Source organism: Microcebus murinus, chromosome 3 (genome assembly GCF_040939455.1).
Source record: "Microcebus murinus isolate Inina chromosome 3, M.murinus_Inina_mat1.0, whole genome shotgun sequence".
NCBI lineage: Eukaryota > Metazoa > Chordata > Mammalia > Primates > Cheirogaleidae > Microcebus > Microcebus murinus.
This window is the reverse complement of record NC_134106.1, coordinates 87,056,567-87,081,973: the sequence shown is the minus strand read 5'-3', so window position 1 is coordinate 87,081,973 and position 25,407 is coordinate 87,056,567. Positions and strand designations below refer to the sequence as shown.

Below are 25,407 nucleotides of genomic sequence, written 5' to 3'. Positions count from 1 at the left end.
GATGAGTGTCAAGGGAAGGCCACTAAGGGCTAACGGTTTTTTTAGAAAATCAAATTTATTCTCTGTAGGGAATGGGGCCAACCCTTCTCAGTTTCAGGATGCCATCTATCTTTAAGCAGTCAGGAGAAGTGCTGCCCACTCACTTCGCAGGTGGTGGACATTCAGGAGCTATGGGGGGGGGGCGTCTCTGCCAGTGCGGGCTGGCCCTCGCCCCCTCCTGAGAGCGGAAGACCAGCTCCCCAGCCTGCAGCACCTGCCCGGCCGGCCACATACTGCCTGGCCTGTACTGATGGTAAAAGTAGGTCTAAGGTTTTGCAAGGTAAGAGTCCCATGGCAAAGACGTTCCTGTCTTAAGTCTAAGATCACAGGATCAGCTCAGAAAAAGGGCAGAGCCATTGGACGAGTCCAGAGCCTACAGACCTAGGAGCATGGGCTGCCTAGAGTTCTGCCACCAGAACTGTGAGTCACCTGCCCTGCCCTCCTGAGGCCAAGCAGCTCTGCAACCCTCTCTTCCCCACTTCCATCTCCCCAAAGGAGGGCACAAAGTGCTTATCGAGGAGAGCAGCAGGGGCCACGAATTCAGTGTTTAAGCCAGACAGCCTCGTCCCACTCAAGGTGGATCAAAGTCCTCACTCAAGGGCCCTTAGTTGAGCACATTCTGTCAGCCTTGAATGATCAAAGGAACACGGTTCCCCCTTCCAAACATTCCTGATCATTGAAAAGTCACCTTAGTAGGCTTAGGTCATGCAGGGATTTTACAGTATGTTATTGTGGCTGTGTTTTGCAGGAGCTATCCCCAGCACTCAACACCCCAGAAGTAGTTGTGGGTTTTTTTGAGACAACCTAGCCTGGGCAACACAGCAAGACTGAGTGCTGTGGCATGAGCCTAGCTCACAGCAACCTCAATCTCCTGGGCTCAAGCAATCCTTCTGCCTCAGCCTCCCGAGTAGCTAGGACTACAGGCATGCACCACCATGCCTGGCCAAATAACATAGAAAAAATTAGCCAATTAATTTCTTTCTATTTAGAGTAGAGACAGGGTCTTGCTCTTGGCTCAGGCTGGTTTCAAACTCCTGACCTCAAGCAATCCACCTAGGATTACAGGCATGAGCCACCACGACCGGCCGATTGTAGGATGTTCTTACGATAGGGAAAAGCCCCCACACCTGGGAGCCCTGTGGCAAAATCCACAATCCACTGATTGGATACCTGTGAAGTTTATGGCTGATCCTAATGATAGGGAAAAGCCCCCGCCTGGGGGCCCTGAGGCAAAATCCACTGCAGATTGGATTCATGAGAAGCTTATTGGCTGATCCTACTAATCCCACCATTAATCGGATAATCTTGCATGCTCATAGGTGATTGGTTACGTGTGATCCAAGAACCGTATATAAGACTGGAGAGAAGGCAGCCTCCTCTGGAAGCTGAGCAGTTGGGACGACCGGGAACCTGCTAAGGTGAACCCTTTAAGGTGACGCTGATCAGCGAGCTCAATGAGCGAGAGGTCCAGCTTGGGGTGCCAGATAAGGTGTCCTGGCACTCCGAGTACAAGGACAGCGCCTGGATCTTCCTGAGAGGGCTTCTTTAAAATTGACTGAAGGCGACATCATCTGTGTTTTGTCACCATGGCGACCTCAGGCTCGACGCAGAAGAAGCTACTCAAAGAGGCAGACATGAGCACAGTGGAATTCGAGACCAGCGAGGAGGTGGACGTGACCCCCACATTCGACTCTATGGGCCTGCGGGAGGACCTGCTGCGCGGCATCTACGCCTACGGGTTTGAAAACCCTTCAGCGATCCAACAGCGAGCTACCAAGCAGATAATCAAAGGGAGAGACGTCATCGCACAGTCTCAGTCTGGCACAGGTAAAACAGCCACCTTCACTATTTCAGTCCTTCAGTGCTTGGATACTCAGGTTCGTGAGACCCAGGCTCTGATCTTGGTCCCCACGCGAGAGCTGGCCGTGCAGATCCAGAAGGGCCTGCTTGCTCTCGGCGACTACATGAACGTCCAGTGCCACGCCTGCATCGGGGGCACCAATGTGGGCGAGGACATCAGGAGGCTGGATTACGGACAGCACGTCGTCGCAGGCACACCAGGGCGCGTCTTCGATATGATTCGTCGAAGAAGTTTAAGGACACGAGCTATCAAGATGTTGGTTTTGGATGAGGCTGACGAAATGTTGAATAAAGGTTTCAAAGACCAGATTTATGACGTGTACAGGTACCTGCCTCCGGCCACACAGGTGGTCCTTATCAGTGCCACGCTGCCCCAGGAAATCCTGGAAATGACCACCAAGTTCATGACGGACCCCATCCGCATCGTGCTAAAACGTGATGAGTTGACTCTGGAAGGCGTCAAACAGTTTTTTGTGGCAGTGGAAAGAGAAGAGTGGAAGTTTGACACCCTGTGTGATCTCTACGACACACTGACCATCACGCAGGCGGTCATCTTCTGTAACACCAGGAGGAAGGTTGACTGGCTGGCAGAGAAGATGAGAGAAGCCAACTTCACCGTGTGCTCGATGCACGGAGACATGCCGCAGAAGGAGCGCGAGTGCGTCGCCAAGGAGTTCCGGGCCGGCGCCAGCCGAGTGCTCATCTCCACAGACGTCTGGGCCAGGGGCTTGGATGTCCCGCAGGTGTCCCTCGTCATTAACTACGACCTGCCCAATAACAGAGAGTTGTACATACACAGAATTGGGAGGTCAGGTCGATATGGTCGAAAGGGTGTGGCCATCAATTTTGTAAAGAACGACGACATCCGCATCCTCCGAGATACTGAACAGTACTACTCCACTCAGATTGATGAAATGCCTGTGAACGTTGCCGATCTGCTCTGAAGAAACAGTCCCACTGCGCTGTAGATGGGTTGGAGGTGTTTCACATATTTTGTGGTCCTGTTTGGAAACACTTAGGGTCAGCTTCCATTAAAGGGGTTTATGTGAAATCCCTTCTCATAGTGCCCCCAGGAAAAGCTCGAGGCTGCTGCGGCTGACTTTTCTTAGCCACATGTAAATAATGCATTGCTGCAAGTCTTTTTCATTAAACATTTAAAACTTTAAAAAAAAAAAAGATTAAAGGGCGAACTATCCGAGTGGATCATGTATCTCACTACCGGCCTCCCAAGGACTCGGAGTACTCTAGGCACATCACCCAGTTCTTCTAAGAGAAGGGCTGTCACGCCACGCCAGAGCAAGATGGCCGACGCGGCGGCCGCGGCCGGGGCTAGCGGCTCTGGAACGAGATCAGGAAGTAAACAGTCTCCTAACCCTGCTGGTAACTACCATCTGGCCCGGAGGAGAACACTGCAAATGGTTGTGAGCTCCTTGCTCACAGAGGCAGGGTTTGAGAGCGCCGAAAAAGCATCCGTGGAAACATTGACAGAGATGCTGCAGAGCTGCATTTCAGAAATTGGGAGGAGTGCCGAGTCTCACTGTGAGCACACAGCCAGGACTCAGCCCGCACTGTCGGATGTCGTGCTCACACGTGTTGAGATGGGTTTCAAAGTGGTTACCGTAGGGTGGGGCTTCCAGGATGCCAGGGGTGTTCTGATTCTTGATCTGGGTGTTGGTTTCATGGGTATGTTTAGTGAATGAAAACCCATTGAACTTTTCTGTATGTATGTTATCTTTTAATAAAAATGTCAAAACTCCATTTTGTTGTGATAACTTCCTCCTTCTTCCCTATCCCCCTTGACAGAATTGTAAATACAGAACTGTAAGTCCCAAGGCAACAGTTCCTGGGCTAAATAATCCAATTCCATCAACAACCTATTCTGTGCCAGGCCCGGTGTTGGGGACCCAAGAACTGAATCATTGGCACACCGGTCTTCCAGGAGCTCCTGGTCTGGTGGGGACAGAAATGCAGCTTGGCATGTGAGTGTAGCCACAGATGCAGGTCAGAGTACGGAATGGCAGACTGCCTTCTAGGAAGCAGGAAATCGAAAGGGACACAGGAACGTAACAGAACTGGACAGGTTATGGAGGGCACCTATGCTATCCATTTCTGTTCTAACTACTTTTGCAAGTGGTGGCTCGTTTCGTCCTCAAGCCAACAGTAACACTAGGAGGTGGATACTATCATTTTCACCTTTTCACAGTTGAGGAAAGAAGGGCTAGGTAACCTACTTAAACACAACCAGCCAGGAAGCGGGAGAAGTGAAACTTGAACCTAGGCAGTCAGCTTCAGCCTTCACGTTCAGCCTCCTTGGGGAAGATAAATTAAATGCTGTAATACACAACAGGGCTTGACACACAGATGTGCTCAATGAACAATGGCTGTTATTGTCATTCGAAAAGAAACAACCGATTGGAGAAAAAGTTAGCCTGAAACTGCATGGGAAGCTTTTGCTCATTCATCAAGACTGATCAAAGCCCTTCCAGGGCCTGGGGGCTCGCTGGTGCTCAGCCATCCACTGTGTAAGGAGAAGAGGAGGTTTTGAACATGGGCCTTAAGGATCAACTGAGCAGACAGGAGGCCAGGTGGCGTGGGGTGCACCAGGCAGAGGGAGCAACAGCAGCAAAAACCCAGAGGTGCAAAGCCTGTGTGTTTACAGACAGCTCAGCGGGAGCTGCTCAGGTTCTCACAGCCTTGGGACCTTCCCCGCACCGCAGCCCGCTCCGGCTCTTAAAAGGTGGACCTCGGGCGCCCCCTGGCGGCTAATTCTGATACTAACAGGGCAGAAACAGGAGACTGAAGTAAAAGTTGCCCACACCTCTCTCCCCAAAAGGGTCCCTTCCTCCCCTCCTCCCCACCCCCCGGCCCCCGCAAATGGACTTGCTGTAAAAGCAACAGAAAAACAACTAAAATAAATTGTCTTGAGACAGAGTCTCGCTCTGTCGCCCGGAGAAGAGTACCGTGGCATCAGGATAGCTCACAGCAACCTTAAACTCCTTGGCTCAAGCAATCCTGCCTCAGTCTCCCAAGTAGCTGGGACTAGAAGCATGTGCCACCATGACCGGCTAATATATATATGTAGGTATGTGTATATATATATATATATATATATATATATATGTGTGTGTGTGTGTATATATATATATTTTTTTAGTTGTCCAGACAATTTCTTTCTATTTTTAGTAGAGACAGGGGGGTCACACTCTTGCTCAGGCTGGTCTCAAACTCCTGACCTTGAGCGATCCTCCCACCTCAGCCTCCCAGAGTGCTAGAATTACAGGCGTGAGCCACTGCACCCAGCCGAAGGGTAAATTTTAATTTAAGAATTACATTGACTTTCCAGTTATCACAGCAATATATGCTCACTGTAGAAAATTGGGAAAATATATAAAAGATTAAAGAAGAAAATGTTACCCTTAATTCCATCACCCAGAATAACCACTGGGTTATTGGCATATTTGCTTCTATGTTTTTCTCTATTAGTATTTTCACCTGAGGATTAATGTGTATGTGTGTATATGTGTAATGTGTATACATCTATCTATCTATCTATATATTGATGTATATATGCATAAATACGGACTCAATTATGTTTTAAATGTATGTTGAGTATTTTTGTAGAGAAAGGCTTGGTGTGGGTGTTGGGAGCTAGGTGCTGGGTCAGACAGTTCTGAGTTCGAATTCTGTTTTGCCTTTATTAGCTGTGTGACTTGGGCAAGTGATTCTGTGGGTAGCAATTTCCTTCATCAGCTGTAAAACGTGGTTAAAAATGGGACCCCTCCCGGAGCTGCTGTGGAGATCAAATGACATGATGTATGCAAAACATTTACTACAGGGCTGTCACAGAGAGGTTACTCACCAACAACAGATTACTGCACACAGCTTTGTCTTTCTGATTCTTAGCAGCAAGTTCTAGAAAGGGGGCTGGTTGCAGAGTTCAAGGATAGGAAGAGCCACACACAAGGTTGCCACAGTTGCCAAACTGAGAGGAAAATTGAAAGCAAGCACACATGTCCCCTGCACCACAGCTGTTCCAGTTCATCTCTGTATCCCTCCAGGCTCTGCTTATGCAGAGCAGTTTGTAAGCACTGGAATTACAATGCTTGTGCCAGTTCCCTTAATGTCTCATCATCTACTTTTCCCTAAGCAGCTAAAACTGTCCTTGACAGCATTTGCCATAACTCACTTAACTGTCTGCTTACTGTTGAAAATCTGGACAGTTCATTCATGGAAGAAATAGTTCCTGAAAGCCACCTCGCTGTCAGGCACTGAACTAGGCATTGGGACATCCTGGTCAACAAGAGCGATGCGTCCCTGACTTCTGGCACCGGGACTGGCTGGTGAGACGGACCATAACACGGGAACAAACAAGGAAAACTCTAAGCTTTGGTGAGTCCCGTGAAAGAAAAGGAGAGAACTCCTGCAGAGAGCTACACTTGCATATTCGTGGTAATAATCTCTTCCCTAATTCTAACCTGCTCTTTGCTCCTCAGTAACCACAACTGAAGCTTCTCTTGGAGGAGTCTCAGATGGGGCTGGATTTTCTACGAACACATTTTTTAGTTTCCCGAGAAGTCCGATGGTGCTGTGGCTGGAGACCTGACGCTTGGACCTTGTTTCCTGCCCTCCCTTCCCCCAAGGCTGGGCTTCAGCCAGTCCAGCCTGCTCCCCGCCCCCTTGAAGAGGCTGATGTTGACCCTCTTCTCAACTCCACTTGCGCTGCACGTGTCCTCATCGCCTGTCTCGGTACAGAGCCTCCACCATCCCTGGGAGCCTGTGATCCAGTCGGCAAAAGCACCCTCCTCTGGTGGACACGCCTCAGCGGCAGTGAGCTTGGTGGGCAGAGCAGACGTTGGATTTCGACCCCATGAAGCATCTCGTGTGACTGGCAGCCCCGCCCACAGCTCTGCATGATCATCCCACCTAACTTTCTATCCACTGCATTCTTGTTTTTATTTTTTGACACAGAGCCTCGCTTTATTGCCCAGGCTAGAGTGAGTGCTGTGGTGTCAGCCTAGCTCACAGCAGCCTCAAACTCCTGGGCTCAAGCAATCCTCCTGCGTCAGCCTCCCACGTAGCTGAGACTACAGGCATGCGCCACCGTGCCTGGTTAATTTTTTCCATATATATTAGTTGGCCAATTAATTTCTTTCTATTTATAGTAGAGAAGGGGGTCTCGATCTTGCTCAGGCAGGTTTCGAACTCCTGACCTCAAGCAATCCGCCCACTCGCCCTCCCAGGGTGCTAGGATTACACGCGTGAGCCACCGCACTTGGCCCTATCCACTGTGTTCTTAACTCACCCTGAAGGCTCCTCTTATATTCTCTCTCTTATATGAAGCCTGGTCTAGCTCCCTAGTTCACAGTAAATTCTCCAATCCTCAAACTCCTAAATAATTTTTATTGTTCACTCTTGGCCTCATTTGGCATTGAATCATACGCTCCCTGGTGATTCCTCTTGTTTTCGTTTCTTGTGTCATCATTTCATCTGAAGAAGTGTGATTTAGATGGAAAGATCAGAAGCATATCTGCAGATGGTATCATTCACACTGAACACTGAAAGAACAGCGGACAGAGACCCAGACAGAGGGTGTTCTAGGCAGAGGGCAGGACATGTGCAAAGGCCCTGAGGCAAAAGCAGCCTTGGCATGTAAAGCCAAAACGGATATCTCCGTGTGGTGTGGGCTTTCCAGATCTGACAAATGAAGTTGAAAATAACTCATCAGCTAATACATTTGTTCCAGTCTTTGAGGGGCACTATGTTCAAGCCCCAGCAGATGGGGGTACAGAAATGAATCAGACCATGTTTGCTCCTCCTCAGACTAATGGGGGAGGCTGAGATGATCTCTATGTAGTGTGACAGACTATCGGGGAGTTACCATGTGTGTCATTAGACAGAGTAATTACTTCTGCCTGGGGCACTGAGTAAAGCTTATCTAAAACAACACCCAGTGAGTCAGAGTTTTCCAAACTAGGAGGGCAGTAATGCAAATAGAACTTAAAATGAAACACGTTGAAATGCATCCTGCCCAGCAGAGGGAGCACTTTGTCCCTGCACCTTCCAAATCCTACCTGGCTGCTGCCCACAGAGAGGATGTGATTTCGGTGCCATTTGACAGGCCCTGGAGCTGCCTTTCTCCCTGTGGAATGTGAGCCTGCTACTGAATCTCTCCATGTCAGATTCCTTCTAGAAGAAGGCAGAGTGTAAAATGAAGATTGTGATAGTTTTAACCTTCTCTCCCTTTCTAGTTTCAACAATAGTCATTGCAATTTACTTCCCACTTTTTGAAAATGGCATTATATAGCTTGGCATGAAATAGCCAAGAATAGTCAAAATATTTCTCAAGAATATAAACAAACTGTGGAGTACACAGCCACATTAAATGTTTATGATGCATATATAGTGTTGTTCTGGTAAACAAGTTAACCGAAACAACACTAGGTTATTTTAGTTATCTGTAGTAATGATGATAAAATAGCAGAGGACTACAATATACGAAGAGGTTATTCATAGAAGGAGATACTGGAATTGCTCACAAAAATATGTAAAAGATTCTCAAACTCACATTGAATTATGACTTCATTCTACCACAGGGTCACAGCTATGAATAGCTACAATTGATTGTTCTTTTATTACAAGAAGTATTCTTCTTCAAATACACACAAAGAGAAAAATATTTCTATGTACATATACATGTGTGTGTGTATATATATATGTATACATACACATAAAGACTATTTTAGCTTTTTAGTTTAATATTGGTTAAGGTCCCCTACTGGTCTCCAAGGACACCAAGCTCCCTCTAGTACCTCTCAGATCCTGCTTCTGGGAAATCACAGAGCGTGTGGTCCCCGGCCCCTCGCCACCCTAAACCCACCCGGAGCCTGGCTCTTCCTGGCCTCGCTCTGACTGGCTGCAGCTAGTCCCCCAAGACACCAGCTGGACAGGGCATGGCCCTTGCAGGGCCAGAGGAGGTCACATCAGAGGGGCATTTCAGGCCCTGGGGCAAGAGTAGGGAAGGACTGGGGGGAGACCCCTCCTCTCCTGACGTGGAAGCCAGCCCCCCACACCTCAGGTGCACACACCTTCTCCCCTTGCAGTATTGGTCACTGCAGGGATCAGGCCAGGTTTCTGTCCCTGGCCTGGAATGAACCTCTCTCACTGGTCACGTGTCCTGCAAGTCTGCATTCGTAGGATCGGCATCTCACGTCTTCTGTCTGGGGCACAGAGAGATTTTTCTCATTAGCCTGGAACATTTTTGCAAGCTGTTGGACATAGTAAGTCTGTCATAGGTCATAGAAATGGCTTTTCAAGAACCTGTGAGACAGCAGGGTTGTGACAGTACTGAAGTTCCACTGTTCATGAATAGCCACTGCCTTGAAACCCCTGAGAGCCATTTCAGAAGCCATCGCCCTCCCCTGGAGCACCCGGACCACCCCCTGGTCTGGCATCTAAAGGGTTAATGCCTCACGGCAGGGGCAGGACCCTCAGGACGCCCTGCCCTGTTGCGGGGGTCTGCGTCTGTTCTGATGGGACTCTGATGTCCAGCTTATCACACGAGTGTCAGACTGTTGGCAGAATGACTCATCAGTACAAGTGGACTCAGACATAGAAAGGACTCAGGATTGTAGAAAGCTCCCTTAGAAAGGCTCAGAACTGTCAATGATGTTTTGTTTTCTTACCATTTTAATTTCCAATTTAATTTGCATTTATTCTCTCACTTGACCTTCACAGGCCTGTGGATAAACATCTGTATCCGTCTTCACAATCACAAGAGGTGCTCACATAGCCCCACCTAATCCCCCAGCACCCTAGCATAGATTGTCATTCCCATGACACGGATAGGGAGACTGAGGCCCAGGGAGGGTAAGACGTCTGCCAGGGTTATTTGGCTTCAGAGGTGAGGAGCTGGGTTTGTGCAGCTGCCAGCTCCCTCATCTGTCTAGAGTGACAGAAGCGATGAAGGGTCAGCAACCCAGCAAGTGTGGCTACAGAATGTACAGAGTGGATTTAGACCATTTCCTTTGTAAACCCAGGAAACCAGGCAAAGCTTCTCCCCCACGCAAACCAGGCAAAGCTACTGCAGGTCACGGGGCCATCCCTGAAGGCTTAGTGCAGGCTATGGCCCATCAGGAGATTGGGGTTGACCAGAGCTCACAGACACAGGCAGTGGGAAAGCAGGCAGCTTGGAACCGCAACCCAGCCAAGACCCTGTGCCTTGGGTGTTGAGGAAAAACCATGCAGCCCTTCCTGTGCCTCTGCTGGCCACAGGGACCCTGGCTTTTACTGCTCAGAGCCACCCTTTTCCTCCCCTGGTAGTTCTTTGAGGAAGGTGAGAAAGGAAGTGCACAGTGTGACCAGGGACAGAAGGAGACACGGAGAGGAGTTTTTATAGTCCGGCAGAAAGGAAAGCAGTCGTAGTGTGTGACAGACGTGGAAGCAGCTGTGTCCAGTGTGGGCTCAGCCCTAGAAGAGAGACGAGAGAGACAGAGGGAGAGCACACAGACATGCAACATCTAAGTGGCATGTGCGTGCAGATGCTATTCAGAGCCATGGCCTCCTCCTGCACTGTTGATCTTTTTTTTTTTTTTTTTTTTTTTTTTTTCTTTCAAGACTACTGTGGTGCTCAATGCACTGTTGATCTTGAGGTTGAGGTCTCTGATGCCTGTGACCCCGTCGTCCCACCTGATGTCCCCTCAAGCCAGAGTCCCCTGGAAGGAGTCCAGTGTGATCTGCCAGGGTCTGGCTCCATCTGAGAATAGGGCAGGTCTTGACACCAATATTGGGGCCAGGTGTGTACAGCAACCAACAAGATCTCAGAGTCATGAAGACTTGTTCTGCCACTCATTCTTGGGCAAGTGATTTAATTTTCTTGAATGTCAAATTCCTCAGTAAAAGTGCAGATGACAATGCTTATCTCTCAGTGTTGTGAAAAATATAAAATGAAGATTCTAAGCCCAATGTCCCATTCATGGTAAGACATCAATTCAGTGGGCTTGTTTTTCTTTCTTCCTTTAGATGTGATTATCCCTTTCACCCAAACGGACTCATGACACTTCAACTGAGCACAAGGATGGGGTCCCCATGTGCACAGTGGGAGACTGCATGGCTCATGTTGAGTTTACGTGCACTGTTTAGCGAACAACAGATTCCCTCTGGGGCCTCCGTGGGCACCTGTCTCTCACTCTGTGGCGTCGCTCCTCCCCAGCCTCTGGGATCTACAAACATATCTCCGCTCCTTGGGTTAGACCTCTAATCAGTGACTACCTTCACGTGGTTGTGATGGTTAGTGACAACTAAATAGATTTCTGACAACTAACTGGCTTTGTGACAACTTAGCTAGATTACAGTAGTGAGTTATTTAATCACTCATCAATCTAAGTGTTGCCATGGAAGCACTGTGTGACGTTGTTCCCATGTATCATGCATTCACTGCAGCACGAAGTCCTGCCTGGGTTTCTAGCCTAAAGCCTGCCCTGCACATGACAGCCTTGTTAGCCCCAGGACCACATGAGCCAATTCATTAAAATCTCTGTCTTCCCCCCTTTCTATGCACATCTGCATATAAACACACAGAAAGAAATCTGAAGAAGGTGTGTGGGAATGGCTGTTGCGTGCATCACAGTGGAGGTGACATAAACTTGGATGAGGGGGGCTTTAGGGACGTGGGCCCACTAAACAGAGATTCTGGATTCTGGGTTGCAGGTCAAAGGTTTAGAGAGGGCTCTGAGCGCTTGTTAGGTTGGTTGGTTTGGCTGAAACAGAACCAGAGGTGACCTAAGATAAACGAAGTTGAGGTGTCACGACTTTCTTGATTTGCTCTAGAGGAAAGTTTGCAAAGGCTTAGGGAGGCTGGAATGCTAGTGTGGATTTATGGTGTCAGACCTGCCCACTCACACAGAGGGTCCAGAGACATAACAACCGTGAGGAATGACGTCGTGAGGGGAGCCCAGTATCACAGAGAGCTCTGAGCTCACTCTTCTCAGCAGGCCAGACTTTCCAGTGGGAACTGCTGCCACTGGCCTGGGACATTGAACTGCCACAAGGGTAATCAGATCCTGGGGTGGCAGATGCCATGGGGCTTCCTTTGCCCCCAAAGACAAGGTGGTTGTGGTTACACAGGAATCAGAATGGTCTGATGCACAGGCACCTGTGGCCTTGGGCAGTCGTTCATGGTACCCATAGGAGAGAACTAGATGGGCAACACCAAATTCTTCTTTTTTCTGTAAAAAAGGAAGAATTCTAGGTCAACTCAATAGAAGACTAACTTGAATTGACAAAACACAGATTCACAGCCCTCAATAAATTTGGAGACTTGAGTAAGTTTACAGACTCACCACCTCTTAATGATGGGGGTGGGGCCAGGCGTGGTGGCTCACGCCTGTAATACTAGCACTCTGGGAGGCCAAGGCGGGTGGATCCCTCAAGGTCAGGAGTTTGAAACCAGCCTGAGTGAGACCCTGCCTCTAGAAAAATAGAAAGAAATTAATTGACTGACTAAAAATATATATACAAAAAATTAGCCAGGCATGGTGGCGCATGCCTATAGTCCCAGCTACTTGGGAGGCTGAGGCAGTAGAATTGCTTGAGCCCAGGAGTTTGAGGTTGCTGTGAGCTAGGCTGATGCCAAGGCACGGCACTCACTCTAGCCTGGGCACAAAAGGAAATTCTGTCTCAAAAAAAGTAAATAAATAGGGCTCCGTGGCGCTGCCTCCCCGCTGGGTGGGCAGGTGCGGGGCCCTTTAAAAAAAAAAAAAAAAAAAGTAAATAAATAAATGATGGGGGTCAGGGACAGGTCACATTGAGGAAGTATGCTGAGTGCTGCTACTTTACCAAAAATTCATATTGTTAGCTGTTCTCCTGGTCTTCCCCAAAGGGAACTACTGACTGTTACCAAAGTGACTGCAACTTGGGGACAGGGAAATTTTTAAACATTTGGAACATTACTGGCCACTGGCTCTGATCTGACACTGATTCTCAGAGATCCAAAACATCACTGTGGTCCAGCAGAGCGGGGGCTCCTGGAGGTCAGGTGGCAGATGGAGTTTTAGCTCAGGTCTGTCTCGCAGTGGGGCAAGTGTGCCCCTGTAACCACCGTGTGGCTGGAATAGACATGTACTCAGCAACTTTCAGCATCCCCACCTTGGCTCTCTGACCTTGGGCTGAGGACAGTTATGGCAGGAAAGGCCAATTGTAAGCTCTAGAACTGGCTCTACCCAGGAAAAAATAAATCAGAAAGACGACTGCATCGTGGGCCATGTGTGTTCTCCAAGGGGTGACCTCTGCAGAGGAGGATTTTGATGACCAAGTGGACAGAATGACCTGCTCTGTGGAGAGCAGTCAGCCTCTTTCCCCAGCCGCCCCTGCCAGTGGCCATGGGCTCATGCACAAAGTGGCTGTCCGTGGTGCAGGGAGGGAGGTGACGCCTGGGCTCACAGCATGGTCTTCCCTCGCCGATGCCACTGCTGTGTGTCCAGTGTGCCAGCAGAAACACCAACACTGACTCCCCCATGTGCCAGCATTCCTGGGGGTGAATCAGCTGCCTAGTGATAGGTTGAGTCCCTTGGACCTTTGCAGTGGCCCACACCCTTCAAAACAGCGAGCTGGGCTCCTCCCGCGCCCTGCCCTCGTCCTGCACTGTGCGCTGACAGCCGGCAGGAGACGCCAGACCCCGCCGCTTCGGTCCGCGCAGCGCATGCGCGTTCCGCCTGCGCACCGAGCGCCGCCGGTCCCCTCAGGACCCCGCCGTGCGCGGCCGCGTCCACGTGGAGGAAGCGCCTCCTGTCGCCGTCCCGGTGGCCGAGGAGGGGACCCGCTCTCCCGCCGTCTTTCTTAAGTGGCGAACACGGAAGATCTCATTTTCCTGGACATTCTCACGTGGTTTATTCTTTACTCTCTCAGAGAACGTGGTAATCACTTTTGTCAGAAGTCTCCCCTCGCTGAGGCGCACGGTCGCGGCCCGCGTGGGTTCTTGCAGATGCCGGTTTGCTCCGGGCAGAAACGCCGGCGCCGGGCAGAGACACGCGGGCGCGCAGCGCCGGCCCGTCCGCTGCTGGGGTCCCGGTGGCGGCTCCTGTGGCGCTGAGGTCGCTGGAAACCTGGGAAACCCAGCTGTCAACATCTGCAACATGCTTTTGAGTTTCAATGTATTAATTATTGCCAACCGAGAACTTACTGTTAATACAATTGTACTTCCCTGGCTCTAGTGGAAGGAAATGCGTCAACATCATTTCTTTCTCTTTTTTTTTGTTAAGAAAGTCAGCTTCATGGGCAGCATAAGGGTACGTGGGTAATGTGTGTTTTGACAATCATCGGCACCTTAGATTAAATGAACTATGTTAGCTTTATCAAGTTTTCATATCAAACCACATAGTGAGCTGAGGACAGTCCCGTTGCTTTTGTTAGTTGTTTTTCTAAGCCCTGACCGTTTGCAATACAGAATTAGCTGGAGGTCAGTTAACATTTAGCTGCGAACCCATGTGGTCCTGAGGGCTTTTCCAGTGGCAGCTGGTCATGCTCTTTGGCCTACTTATGTTTGCCTTATTTCAGAGTCCATTTGGCAATTTACATTTTTTTAGGAAATCACTCATTTCCACTAGATTTCCAGTTTGATAGGGTAAATGACTTAATTAGTCTTCTATTTGTAGTGTTATACAGAATTCTTAATCTACCTTTCCTCTTTTTTCCCATCAACAATACTATATTTTTCAAATATGCTTGTTAGACTATTTCGTTTTCAGGTGAAAGAATTGCTATGTTTGACTATTTCTTAATACCCAGTTACTAGTATTGTGTGTGTGCATGGGTGTGTATGGTTACTGGTACAATACCAATAACTGATTATATATAATGGCATGTTTAATTATTAATAGTATATAAACTGATATATATAAATATTGTGTCAGTAACTATGTATATTGTAATATATATGTAACATGTGATATATATGTACTATATATTACAATATATAAAATACCAGTAGCTAGTGTTTATATCAGTTACTGGTATTGTAACCAGAAACTGTTTATGTTCATATATATGTAGGTAAGGCCCAGGTTTGGCATAATTTTTAAAGGAGGGGACATAACAGCTTCTACACCTGCCATAGTTGTGCATGATCATATCTCTGGTGAGAAGCATCTTTGTCATTATAATCTATTTTTTTTTTTTGAGACAGAGTGTCACTTTGTTGCCCAGGCTAGAGTGAGTGCCGTGGCGTCAGCCTAGCTCACAGCAACCTCAAACTCCTAGGCTCAAGCAATCCTGCTGCCTCAGCCTCCCCAGTAGCTGGGACTACAGGCATGCGCCATCATGCCCGGCTAATTTTTTCTATATATATTAGTTGGCCAATTAATTTCTTTCTATTTATAGTAGACACAAGATCTTGCTGTTGCTCAGGCTGGTTTCGAACTCCTGACCTTGAGCAATCCGCCTGCCTCAGCCTCCCAGAGTGCTAGGATTACAGGCGTGAGCCACCGCGCCTGGCCTATAATCTATTTTTAATTCTTTAAGAATATTCTAAACTAGACCATATTCATTTCTTCTTTCATTTGAATAAAGTCAATAAAGCTTTCTTCTATTTTATGATAGTATGGTTAATATGAACCTACCTTATATGATACATTTGTTCACGATGGGCTACTTCTGTACAAATGGAAAGGTCAGAAGAGTATTTTACTTCTGTTAATCTCAATTGTTTTTCAGGTCTAACATGATTTCCAAGGAACATTAAAAATTCCTTTTAATTTGATTACACATACAAGCATAGATCCCTTTCCACTATTAGCTACATGACTATCTATATTGACACTACAATGTAATTATAAGTACAACTAAAATTGGAAACATTCTATTTGGAAATGTGTGGGCTTCCAATAATTCCTACCAATAAAAATACCTCCAAGAGGAAAATCTTTTTTTCACAGATTATAACCACATCTAAAATCACTCATAAAATGTCCTGTAATTTTTGTTTCTCTGAATTAATCACTTTCTGCAAAGCATCATCTAGGAAATTATGAGTTTGTATTTCCTTTTAAACACTTCTGTTTTATAAAACATCACAATGAAACATCAAGTCATCTTAAATTCTGTTCACATTCTTCCAATCTTTGAATATCTTTTTCCAGTAGCAAATATTGGCATTCCTGCTAAACAATATGCATGGAAACACAATAGAGAACAAGGATTCCTTGGAATAAGTGGTCCAGTCACAATGAAGCAATTCCCCACTGGAGCATTTTTGATAAAGCCACTCTTTTGAAAATGTTTAGCCATGAATTGAAATACGTTCTCTAAAGTCTGCATCTTTCCTGATGAAAGGCAGCCAGCTCATTAGAGCATGAACCCAGGAAATAGCAACACAACTTTTTGTTAAAAGTAATAATAAAGGCCGGGCGCGGTGGCTCACGCTTGTAATCCTAGCACTCTGGGAGGCCGAGGCGGGCGGATTGCTCAAGGTCAGGAGTTCAAAACCAGCCTGAGCGAAACCCCGTCTCTACTATAAAAATAGAAAGAAATTAATTGGCCAACTAATATATATATATAAAAAATTAGCCGGGCATGGTGGCTCATGCCTGTAGTCCCAGCAACTCGGGAGGCTAAGGCAGTAGGATTGCTTGAGCCCAGGAGTTTGAGGTTGCTGTGAGCTAGGCTGACGCCACGGCACTCACACTAGCCTAGGCAAGAAAGCGAGACTCTGTCTCAAAAAAAAAAAAAAAAAAGTAATAATAATATAATAATTATTAATATGTACATGTGTTATTACTTTAACATAAAAATATGTAAGAGTGGCACTATTTGGAATCATATATTATTTACTTTTCAGATTCATAAGTGCTTTTATTAAAAAAAAGTATGGCCAGCTATCAGTGACAATTACTAGTAATTAATAGTACAACTAATGAAACAAACAGGAGCTTAAAAATAACAAGTTTTTTATAAAGTTTTAATTTCAGAACAGTTTCAGGTTTACACAAAATTTAGGAAGATAGTGCAAAGATTTCCCACATAGTTCAGACCCAGTTTCCTCTCTTATTAACATCCTACATCAGTATAGTACATTTGTTATGATTAATGAAACAATATTAATTCCTTATTCTAAGCTAAAGTCCACCTTTTATTCAGATTTCCTTATGTTAGATCGGAAAACCGTAGTACCACAGAACAAAGAGACAGGGTCACTGAGGCTGGAATCATGAAAAGAAGTTTTATTGACTAGCTCGAGCTAGGGTCTAAGTCCCAGAGCACCAATACAGCGGCCTCCATTGGGACAAAGATTCCACGCACTGTGGGACGGAGCCCTTTCTACCCTAGGTGCATAACCTGTCCACGCGCTTGACCTTTACATTGATTGGTTGGCCCCTTGTGCCCATGCGCTTGCTCTTTTGTTTCATCCCAAAATTTACTGCCATCAGCCCGCTCAAACCAACTTCCTAAAAACAAGCAATATGCATAAGCGAAAAGAAAGCACTTAACCTGAGGATTCACACTTAGTTTTACCATTTTTGTTTCAGAGTTCCATCCAGGAGACGACATTACACATTACTGGTAGCTCCTTTGGCTTTCCTGGCTGCTTAGTTGTTCAGACTTTTCTTATTTTTGATGACCCTGGCAATGTTGAGGAGTACTGGTCAGGTATATCATAGAAGGTATATCATAGAACCCCAGGAGTTTGAGGTTGCTGTGAGCTAGGCTGACACCACGGCACTCTAGCCTGGGCAACAGAGTGAGACTCTGTCTCCAAAAAAAAAAAAAAAAAGACAAGCGTTAAACCACACCTGCAGCCCATCAATTTACTTAACTGATCACTTGAATCTCAGTATATGTCTGGAATATGTCCAGTGCTGTGGTGTCAGCCTAGCTCATAGCAACCTTAGACTCCTGGGCTCAGGTGATTCTACTGCCTCAGCCTCCCGAGTAGCTGGGACTACAGGCATGCACCACCATGCCCAGCTAATTTCCTCTATATATTTTAGTTGGCCAATTAATTTCTTTCTATTTTTAGTAGAGACAGCGTCTCGCTCTTGCTCAGGGTGCATTCGAACCCCTACCTTGAGCGATCCACCCGCCTCAGCCTCCCAGAGTGCTAGAATTTCAGGCGTGAGCCACCTTGTCCCACCAAAGCTTCATTTCTTTATGCAATTACAAATCAAAATCTTTTTTTTTTTTTTTTTTTTTTTTGAGACAGAGTCTCGCTTGTAGCCCAGGCTAGAGTGAGTGCCGTGGCGTCAGCCTAGCTCACAGCAACCTCAAACTCCTGGGCTCAAGCAATCCTGCTGCCTCAGCCTCCCGAGTAGCTGGGACTACAGGCATGCACCACCATGCCCGGCTAATTTTATATATATATACATTAGTTGGCCAATTAATTTCTTTCTATTTATAGTAGAGACGGGGTCTCGCTCTTGCTCAGGCTGGTTTCGAACTCCTGACCTCGAGCAATCCGCCCGCCTCAGCCTCCCAGAGTGCTAGGATTACAGGCGTGAGCCACCGCGCCCGGCTACAAATCAAAATCTTTAAAGCCACCTATAACCTGTAGCCCTACCCCCACCCCCAACCCCTTAGAGATATCCCACCTTTTCAGGACAAACCAATGTACCCCTCTCATGTATTGGTTTATGATTTTACATATAATCCTTGTCTCCATGAATGCATGAAACCAAACTGTAACTGGACTACCTTGGGCACATTTTCTCAGGACCCCTTGAGATCATGGGCTCCAGGCTGTCAGTCACACACACTCAGTTCAGAATAAACTTTATTTTTAATTTTTTTTATTTTAGCATATTATGTGGGTACAAGTGTTAAGGTTAAGTACATTGCCCATGCCCTCCCTCCCCCCTCAAGTCAGAGCCTCAGAATAAACTTTAAATTATTTTACAGAGTTTGAGGTTTTTATTTCATTCACAATATCAAGGATACATTCTCCCAAGATGACTTATCACAGTTGGCATTAACTTTGATCACCCAGCTGAGGTTATGTTTCTCAGGTTTCTCCACTGGGAGGTAAATTTTTTCCCTGTCCTTATTGCATGTCGTCTTTGGGAAGAAACCATCCTGCAGTGCCCAAGCTTCATTAGTAGGGAGTTGGCGCCACCTCCTTGTATAACAGAGTAGTCACCCCTCCTCCCATAGATATGGAGGGGGAAATACTGAGAGTGGGGAATATAGAACAAGGAATGGCCTGGAAAAAAATAAAAACTGCAAAAATATTTTCTGTCTCTTTAAAACATCCTCCACTCCTTTTTGAGAACTGAAACCTGTATCCCTGCCTCAGGCCAGTGGTTGGGAGGGGCAGGATAAGTCTTGTTATTTGTGCTAAAGGAGATCAGAATCCTCAAGTGTAGTTGAACAGTAATTGCCTGAAGCTGAGAGCCCATCCTGTGAAAGCTCAGTATTTCTGCTGATTATTAGGAGAATGGCATTTCAAACGGGAGTCTCCTCCTTTGCTGGCAAAGTAATAAAATGTCTCTTTCCTTCCTCCCCAAACCACTCATCCTCATTCTTCGGATTCAAACCGCTTGTCCTCCTTCTTCTGATTTGACCTCAGTAACACTTATTAGCTGATTTTCTGCATCCATTATTTGGAATTCTGTGTGAGAGATTTCTATTTACCCCACTTGTTTGTTGAATCTTTCATATAAGCCAACATGGACACCTGGATAGTTATTTTAAACTTTCGGTTATAATTTAACCCTACCTTATTAATTTTGATGCCCAAATTGTTCCCGCTTTGGCCATTGTGAGATCTTTCCATTAGCCCCTTTTGTTCTGTTTTGTTTTGTTTTGTTTTGTTTTGTTGAGCACTTCCATATTTCCTGACACTCCGTGCTTTCCAGTCTTGCATGTTTGCTGCCCTAGTCTCACTATCATCCACTTCTCCAAGGAGCTCTGATTTGTTTTATTGGAAAATGTTATTAAAAACTTACATCTGGAATTCATCTTAGACGCATAAGATAAAGGAGGTCACAGGACAAAACTCAGCCCCCAAACTGAAGAGACCAGCAGTCCAATAGAAAGGAACACGATTCACTGCAGCAGAAACCCAGGAGCAGCAGCCTTCCTGGGAAGCAGCCCGGAGGAGGGCAGAGCTGAAGTGTGACTGGCAGAGACGCTGGAGGCTGCTCGCCGGCTGGTCTGAGCGCTGACTGCAGCCAACTCCCGGAGCCCTACCGGATTCTCACAGGGAGCACTGGAGAGACATCCCCTCATGCTTCCGGCAGGGGGAGGAGGAAAGGCGCCATTTTGAAACATGCCAGAGCATTCTGCTCTTTTGAACAAGATTTATCTTCAAGAGAAACTTTTTCCCCAGCTTTACTGAGTAACTGACAATGAAAATCATATGCATTTAAGGCGTACAATGTGGTTTGATATACATGTAGGTTGCGAAATGATTATCACAAGCTAATTAGCACATCCATCAGCTCACATAGTCATGTGTGAGTTATGAGAACACTTAGGATCTACTGTTGAGCACATGTGAAGCATAGGATACTGTATTATTAACTACAGTCACCATGCTGTACCTTAGATACTCAGAACTTACTCGTTTTATAACTGAACGTTTGTGCTCTTTGGCCAACACCTCCCCTCCGCCCTCAACCTCCCGCCCTGCCCCCAGCTTCTGCAACCACCGTTCTACCATTTTTCTTCTCTGAGTTTTACTTTCTTACATTCCTGTGTGTGAGATCACTAGCATTTGTCTCTCTGTGTCTGGCTTATTTCACCTACATAATATCCTCCAGATTCGTCCATGTCGTCACAGATGGCAAGGATTTCCCGATTTTTTAATGCTGAATAACATTCCATTTTATGTCACATGTATATATCTCTCCTTTGCTTTATCCACTTATCTGTTGACAGATGCTTGGTTGTTTCCATATCTCGGCTTCTGTGAATAATGCTGCGATGGATGTGGGACTGCAGGTATTTCCTGAAGATACTGATTTCATTTCCTTTGGGTATATGCCCAGAAGTGGTGTTGCTGGATCATATGGTAGTTTTATTTTTAGTTGTTTGAGAAACTTTACATTCTCGAGAACAGTGTACAAGCCTTCCCTTTTCTCCATATTCTAGTCGACACTTGTGATGTCTTGTCTTTTTGCAAACAGCCATCCTACAAGAATATCCTTGCTTCTTTGTGCACTCTGCTAACAGCGCAATGAAACACACGTGTATATTCTCACAAGTATAGTCCTGGAACATCTGTTTCTGTGTTAAGGTAAACATGAGTTCACATTGATGTCTCCAACTCTAATCATTAATATATGGATCATCATTCTAGCTTCTCTCCTTGTCTGTAACCTCCCACTCCAACAGTGAGAAACCAGGCTCTCACCCATCCACCCTGTATGCAATGCATTTTTTAAATCCATACTAGAAGTATAGTGGTTTCAGAAAGGTTAACTATTACCCCAGTGGCAAAGAACTTCATAACATAGACTGCACTATTCATGGATAGTTTATTTGACCTTCTGAAAGCCATTCATTTCCAAAGCTGCTTTTGTAATGGAGTTCAAGCTGCTCGGACCACTTGCAATAGGACAGCCAAATAAGCCCAGAGGCAAGGTGTTGGGGCAAGAAAAGTGACTTTTACTCAGAGAGCCAGCAACCCCAGATGATGGTGGACTAATGTCTCAAAGAACCATCTTCAGTTAGAACTTGAACGTTGGGCTCCTTTTTATCTTAAGGGAAGCGGAAGAGAAGGTTGGGCTGCAGAAGGTAACCAAGACATCTGGGCGTCAGTGAGGGTCTGAGGAGGTGGTAAAACTTCTTTGCTCTTGGTCAGTTAGCTTTGGGGGATGAAGGTCAGCATGTCCCTAAAATTCTTTAACACAGCATGGTTACTTGTGTGTATACTTGTTTTATCTCACCAGGTATTAGTTTTGAAAAAGATGTAATTGTCACCTTTCTTCTAGCCTAAGTGCAGAGCTCAGCAGAAGCTTTTAACCCAAAGGGTATTGCCACAGGGGTCAGAAGTGAAAGGGAGCTAGTTATGTTAAGCCTCCCTCCCACCACCGTTGCCCTCTGGTCAGAGCCTTTGCCCTCCATCTCCCCCCAACCAGCAGTAAGTTTGTTTCATGCATTTTCAAAGTGGGGAGATTCTTTGTCCCATTCTACATTCCATGCTGACATCCTCCTACCTCCTAGGTAATTTATTTTAATTTGCATACATTATATATCCATTGGGTTGTAAAATTCTATGGTTTTGATGAATGCATAGTGGTAGGTATCCACCATTAAAGCATCTTAAAGAATGCTTCTCCAATTCTAACTTCCTTCATCCAAAAACCACTGGTAACCACTGATCTGTTTACCATCTCTGTAGTTTTGCCTTTTCCAGAGTGTCATATAGGTGGAATCCTACAGTGTACAGTCGCTTCAGACTGACTTCTCTTAGTAATATAAATTTGAGTTCATCCATATCTTTGCATGGGCTGATAATTCATTTCTTTCCATTGCTGAGTAGTATTTTGTTGCATGGATGTATCCTGATTTGGTTATCCATTTACCTATTGAAGGACATCCTGATCTACTGCAGTCTATGACCATTGTGAATAGAGCTGCAGTACATATTTGTGTGCCGATAAGCTGAACAAGTTGTCTGAATAAGCAGGAGCCTGATTTCTGGATCATGGAGTGAGATAGTATTTAGCTTGGGGCAAAAATGCCAGATTGTCATCCATAATGTCTATACCATCGTGCATTCCCACCAGCAATGGGGAGTTTATGTTGCCTTGATGGCTATTAGAATTCTTTCTTTTCTTTTAAGATTTTAGCCATTCTAATAGGTGTTTAGGGCTATCTCATAGTTGTTTTAATTTTTTTGACCACTAATGCTAAGTGATGTTGTGCATCTCTTCTATGCTTATTTCCTGTGATTAACTGTATACCTTTTTTGGTGGGATCTGTTCAGATACTTACCCATTTTTAATTGGGTTGTTTGTTTTCCTGTTGTTAAGTTTTACAAGTTCTTTTAGGTACAAGTCCTTTTTTAGATATGTTTTCTTCAAAGATTTTCTCCCCATTTGGTCTTGTCTTTTCATTCAAACCCAAGATCCGCGGGAAGAAGTCCCTCTCCTCAGCTGAGAAGGAAGCCTGGCTTGTCCACAGGCCCGGACACCACCCCCCTGAGGAGTTACAGCCACTGCAGGGCAGAAGAGAGAGTGACCTCTTTGTGGCTGAGCCAAGGCTGCGGATGTGATTGGCCATGATTTTAATAGCAAACCTTATATTAAGATGACCTGTTTTCACTGGATGTTTGGGTTGAGGAAAAGATGGTAATAATGAGGCTTCTTAATCAGCGAGCATGTACCGTGGGCGTAGCAGCAGCCGGGGACTTCATTTATTATCATAGGACTTGATTGCTTTGAAACCCAGAAGACCAGGGAACGTGGCAGGAAAGAAGGGTTCTTTGCCGCCGTGCTTGCTGTAATACCAAGAACACTGCCTGCCTGCCCGGGGTGAGTTTCAGGATGTCGGGATCCCTTTTGTTGACTCACAATTTGTCGCACTAATTTATCATGTCAGGACCTCATTCTTACTTCTCTCCTCGCCTGGGCTCCAAGTGCCCCGCTGAGCTGATGGAAGTGACTCTGCGCCCCCTCAACACGCTGGCCACAGGAGGCCACACGTCACAGCTTTGACCCAGGGCTGGCAGGACTTGGAGCTCATCACATTCTCATCCATGTGGAGGACAGTGACATGCCAGAGTGGCGCTGATCCTCTGGTCGGCGTTTGATGTGGGGCAGTGCTCTCTGTCCCCTCTGGTCAGTCATTTGTCGTCCCTCTGTGGAGCCTGTGCTTTGGGAACTTCCAAGTCCTGCCCCTCCCGGGAAAAGAGGGCTTTCTGACAAGAGCCTGGGTGTTGACTGTGTTATGCTGTGACTGATAAAGGAGACGTAGATTTTTAAGCTGTAGGAGAAGGATTTGGTGCGGTGGGATTCTGAGGGCTGGGTTTGGCCTTGTCTTCTGAAAGCTGAAAAGGTTCGCTGGTTTGCCGCAAGGCCGGTGTGGACGGAAGGCCACGTTCCCACCTTGCGGTGGGAGTGGGCTGCAAGAAGCCCGCAGTCTAGGCTGAGGTGTTCTCCAGGAAGCAGATCTGCATCTGCTCAACCTCTGCGTCCTGGGGAAAGATGGCTTCATAAAGGATGTGCTCAACAAACCAGAAAAGAAGTTTTTAAGGAAGATGCTGTGCAGGCTGATATCCTTTGATCTTGGATGGAAGAAAGGTGCCTGTAAACACCTGGAAGTTACCACTGGATAAACACGCTGTTCCCTGGGTTAGAACCCTAAGGTCCATATTTAAGTATAGTCATCTCATAATTGTCCATTCTCTTGGTGAATGTGAAAACTCGAGAAACTTGGGGGCTTGCCAGCAGGCTGTGTCCCCCTAGCATCACTGTTCTCTGGGACAATCTGTTCCCTTGCCCGGAACTGAAGAGGGGACAATAATGAAAAAACTGGATTCCCCAAATTAGACTGAATCTGTGCCAACCCTTTGGAGTGTGTGATTCAGCCCTGGGCAGTTCTTGGCCTGGCGAGTTTAAATACAGTCCCAGGTTCAAGCCATGGCTGAACCCGGCCTGCTGTTCTCATCGCTTCTGGGAGCGGTCATCCCAATCAATGTTTTCTGCAGGTCGTCACTCCTCATCATTGCCCCACACCAGCACCTGCTACAGGCCCTAGTGCCACGAGATTGGGAAACGGGTTGCCTTTTCTGCTGCTGAACTTTCAGAGGTTGTACTGCTGCCAGTTCTGGATGGCAGCCACTGAGAAAGAGTTAGACAACTTGAAACATTGACCTGCCCATTGTTGTATAAAAACTGCAGAATTCTCAATGTATATTTATGAATTTCTATTTTGTATAGCTTTGGGGGAATTCTTGGAGGGAAAAAGTAGTAGAGGCAGATTAAAAGTGTGACTTTTGAAAAGCTCATAATAAAAGTTCATAATAAAATCTTTGCAAATAAAAAAAAAAAGGGAGAAGGGCTGTGTGGCTCGTACCCCCTCACCGAGTTTGTCTGAGGGCTCTGAAGATGACAAACCCACAAAAAACAGAAAAGGAGAAGACCGACCGGGCAGTAGAGGCTGAGCAGCCGTCCTCTTCATCACCCGGAAGCAAGGCAATAAAGGAGAAGGATGACCCTAAGCAGCACAGTAGCTTCTGAACTCTCTGATTTCTTGCTGGAGTCCAAGGAGGGCCGGAAGCGCTACTCGGCCTCCCCTGAGGCCAGGACCACCTGGCGTGTTGGAGCCCAGGACCTGGAGAGGGAGCCAGAGGAGAAACCCAAACGTGAGCACAAGTTCTCAAGCAGGAGGGAGGCAAGAGAAGAAAAGAACAGGGATAGGGACAGAGGGCGAAGCTCAGACACACATTCTGGCTAGAACAGACGTTCTGAAGGGCGTAGTCATACAAGTAGGAGCCATGACAGGTCCCACAAGCATAAAAGGGCCCAGTGCTCCCCGGAGCGGGACTCCTAGAATCCCGGGGACCGCAGGCAGCACTGA

General features: G+C 46.6%; 1 protein-coding gene and 1 pseudogene across 1 annotated transcript; both read left to right on the top strand.

Annotated features, from left to right (window-relative positions):
- The first annotated feature begins 1,625 nt into the window (after window positions 1-1,625).
- Window positions 1,626-3,053, top strand: LOC142870076 (eukaryotic initiation factor 4A-III-like). Its single transcript, XM_076001092.1, has one exon. The coding sequence runs from the start codon at window positions 1,626-1,628 to the stop codon at window positions 2,841-2,843; it is 1,218 nt and encodes a 405-aa protein (XP_075857207.1). The 3' UTR covers window positions 2,844-3,053.
- On the top strand, window positions 2,868-25,407 carry LOC142861016 (RNA-binding motif protein, X-linked 2-like; annotated as a pseudogene).

Bases quoted from the DNA above. Each gene is read 5' to 3' on its own strand.
- LOC142870076 (XM_076001092.1), top strand. From the start codon at position 1,626: ATGGCGACCTCAGGCTCGACGCAGAAGAAGCTACTCAAAGAGGCAGAC.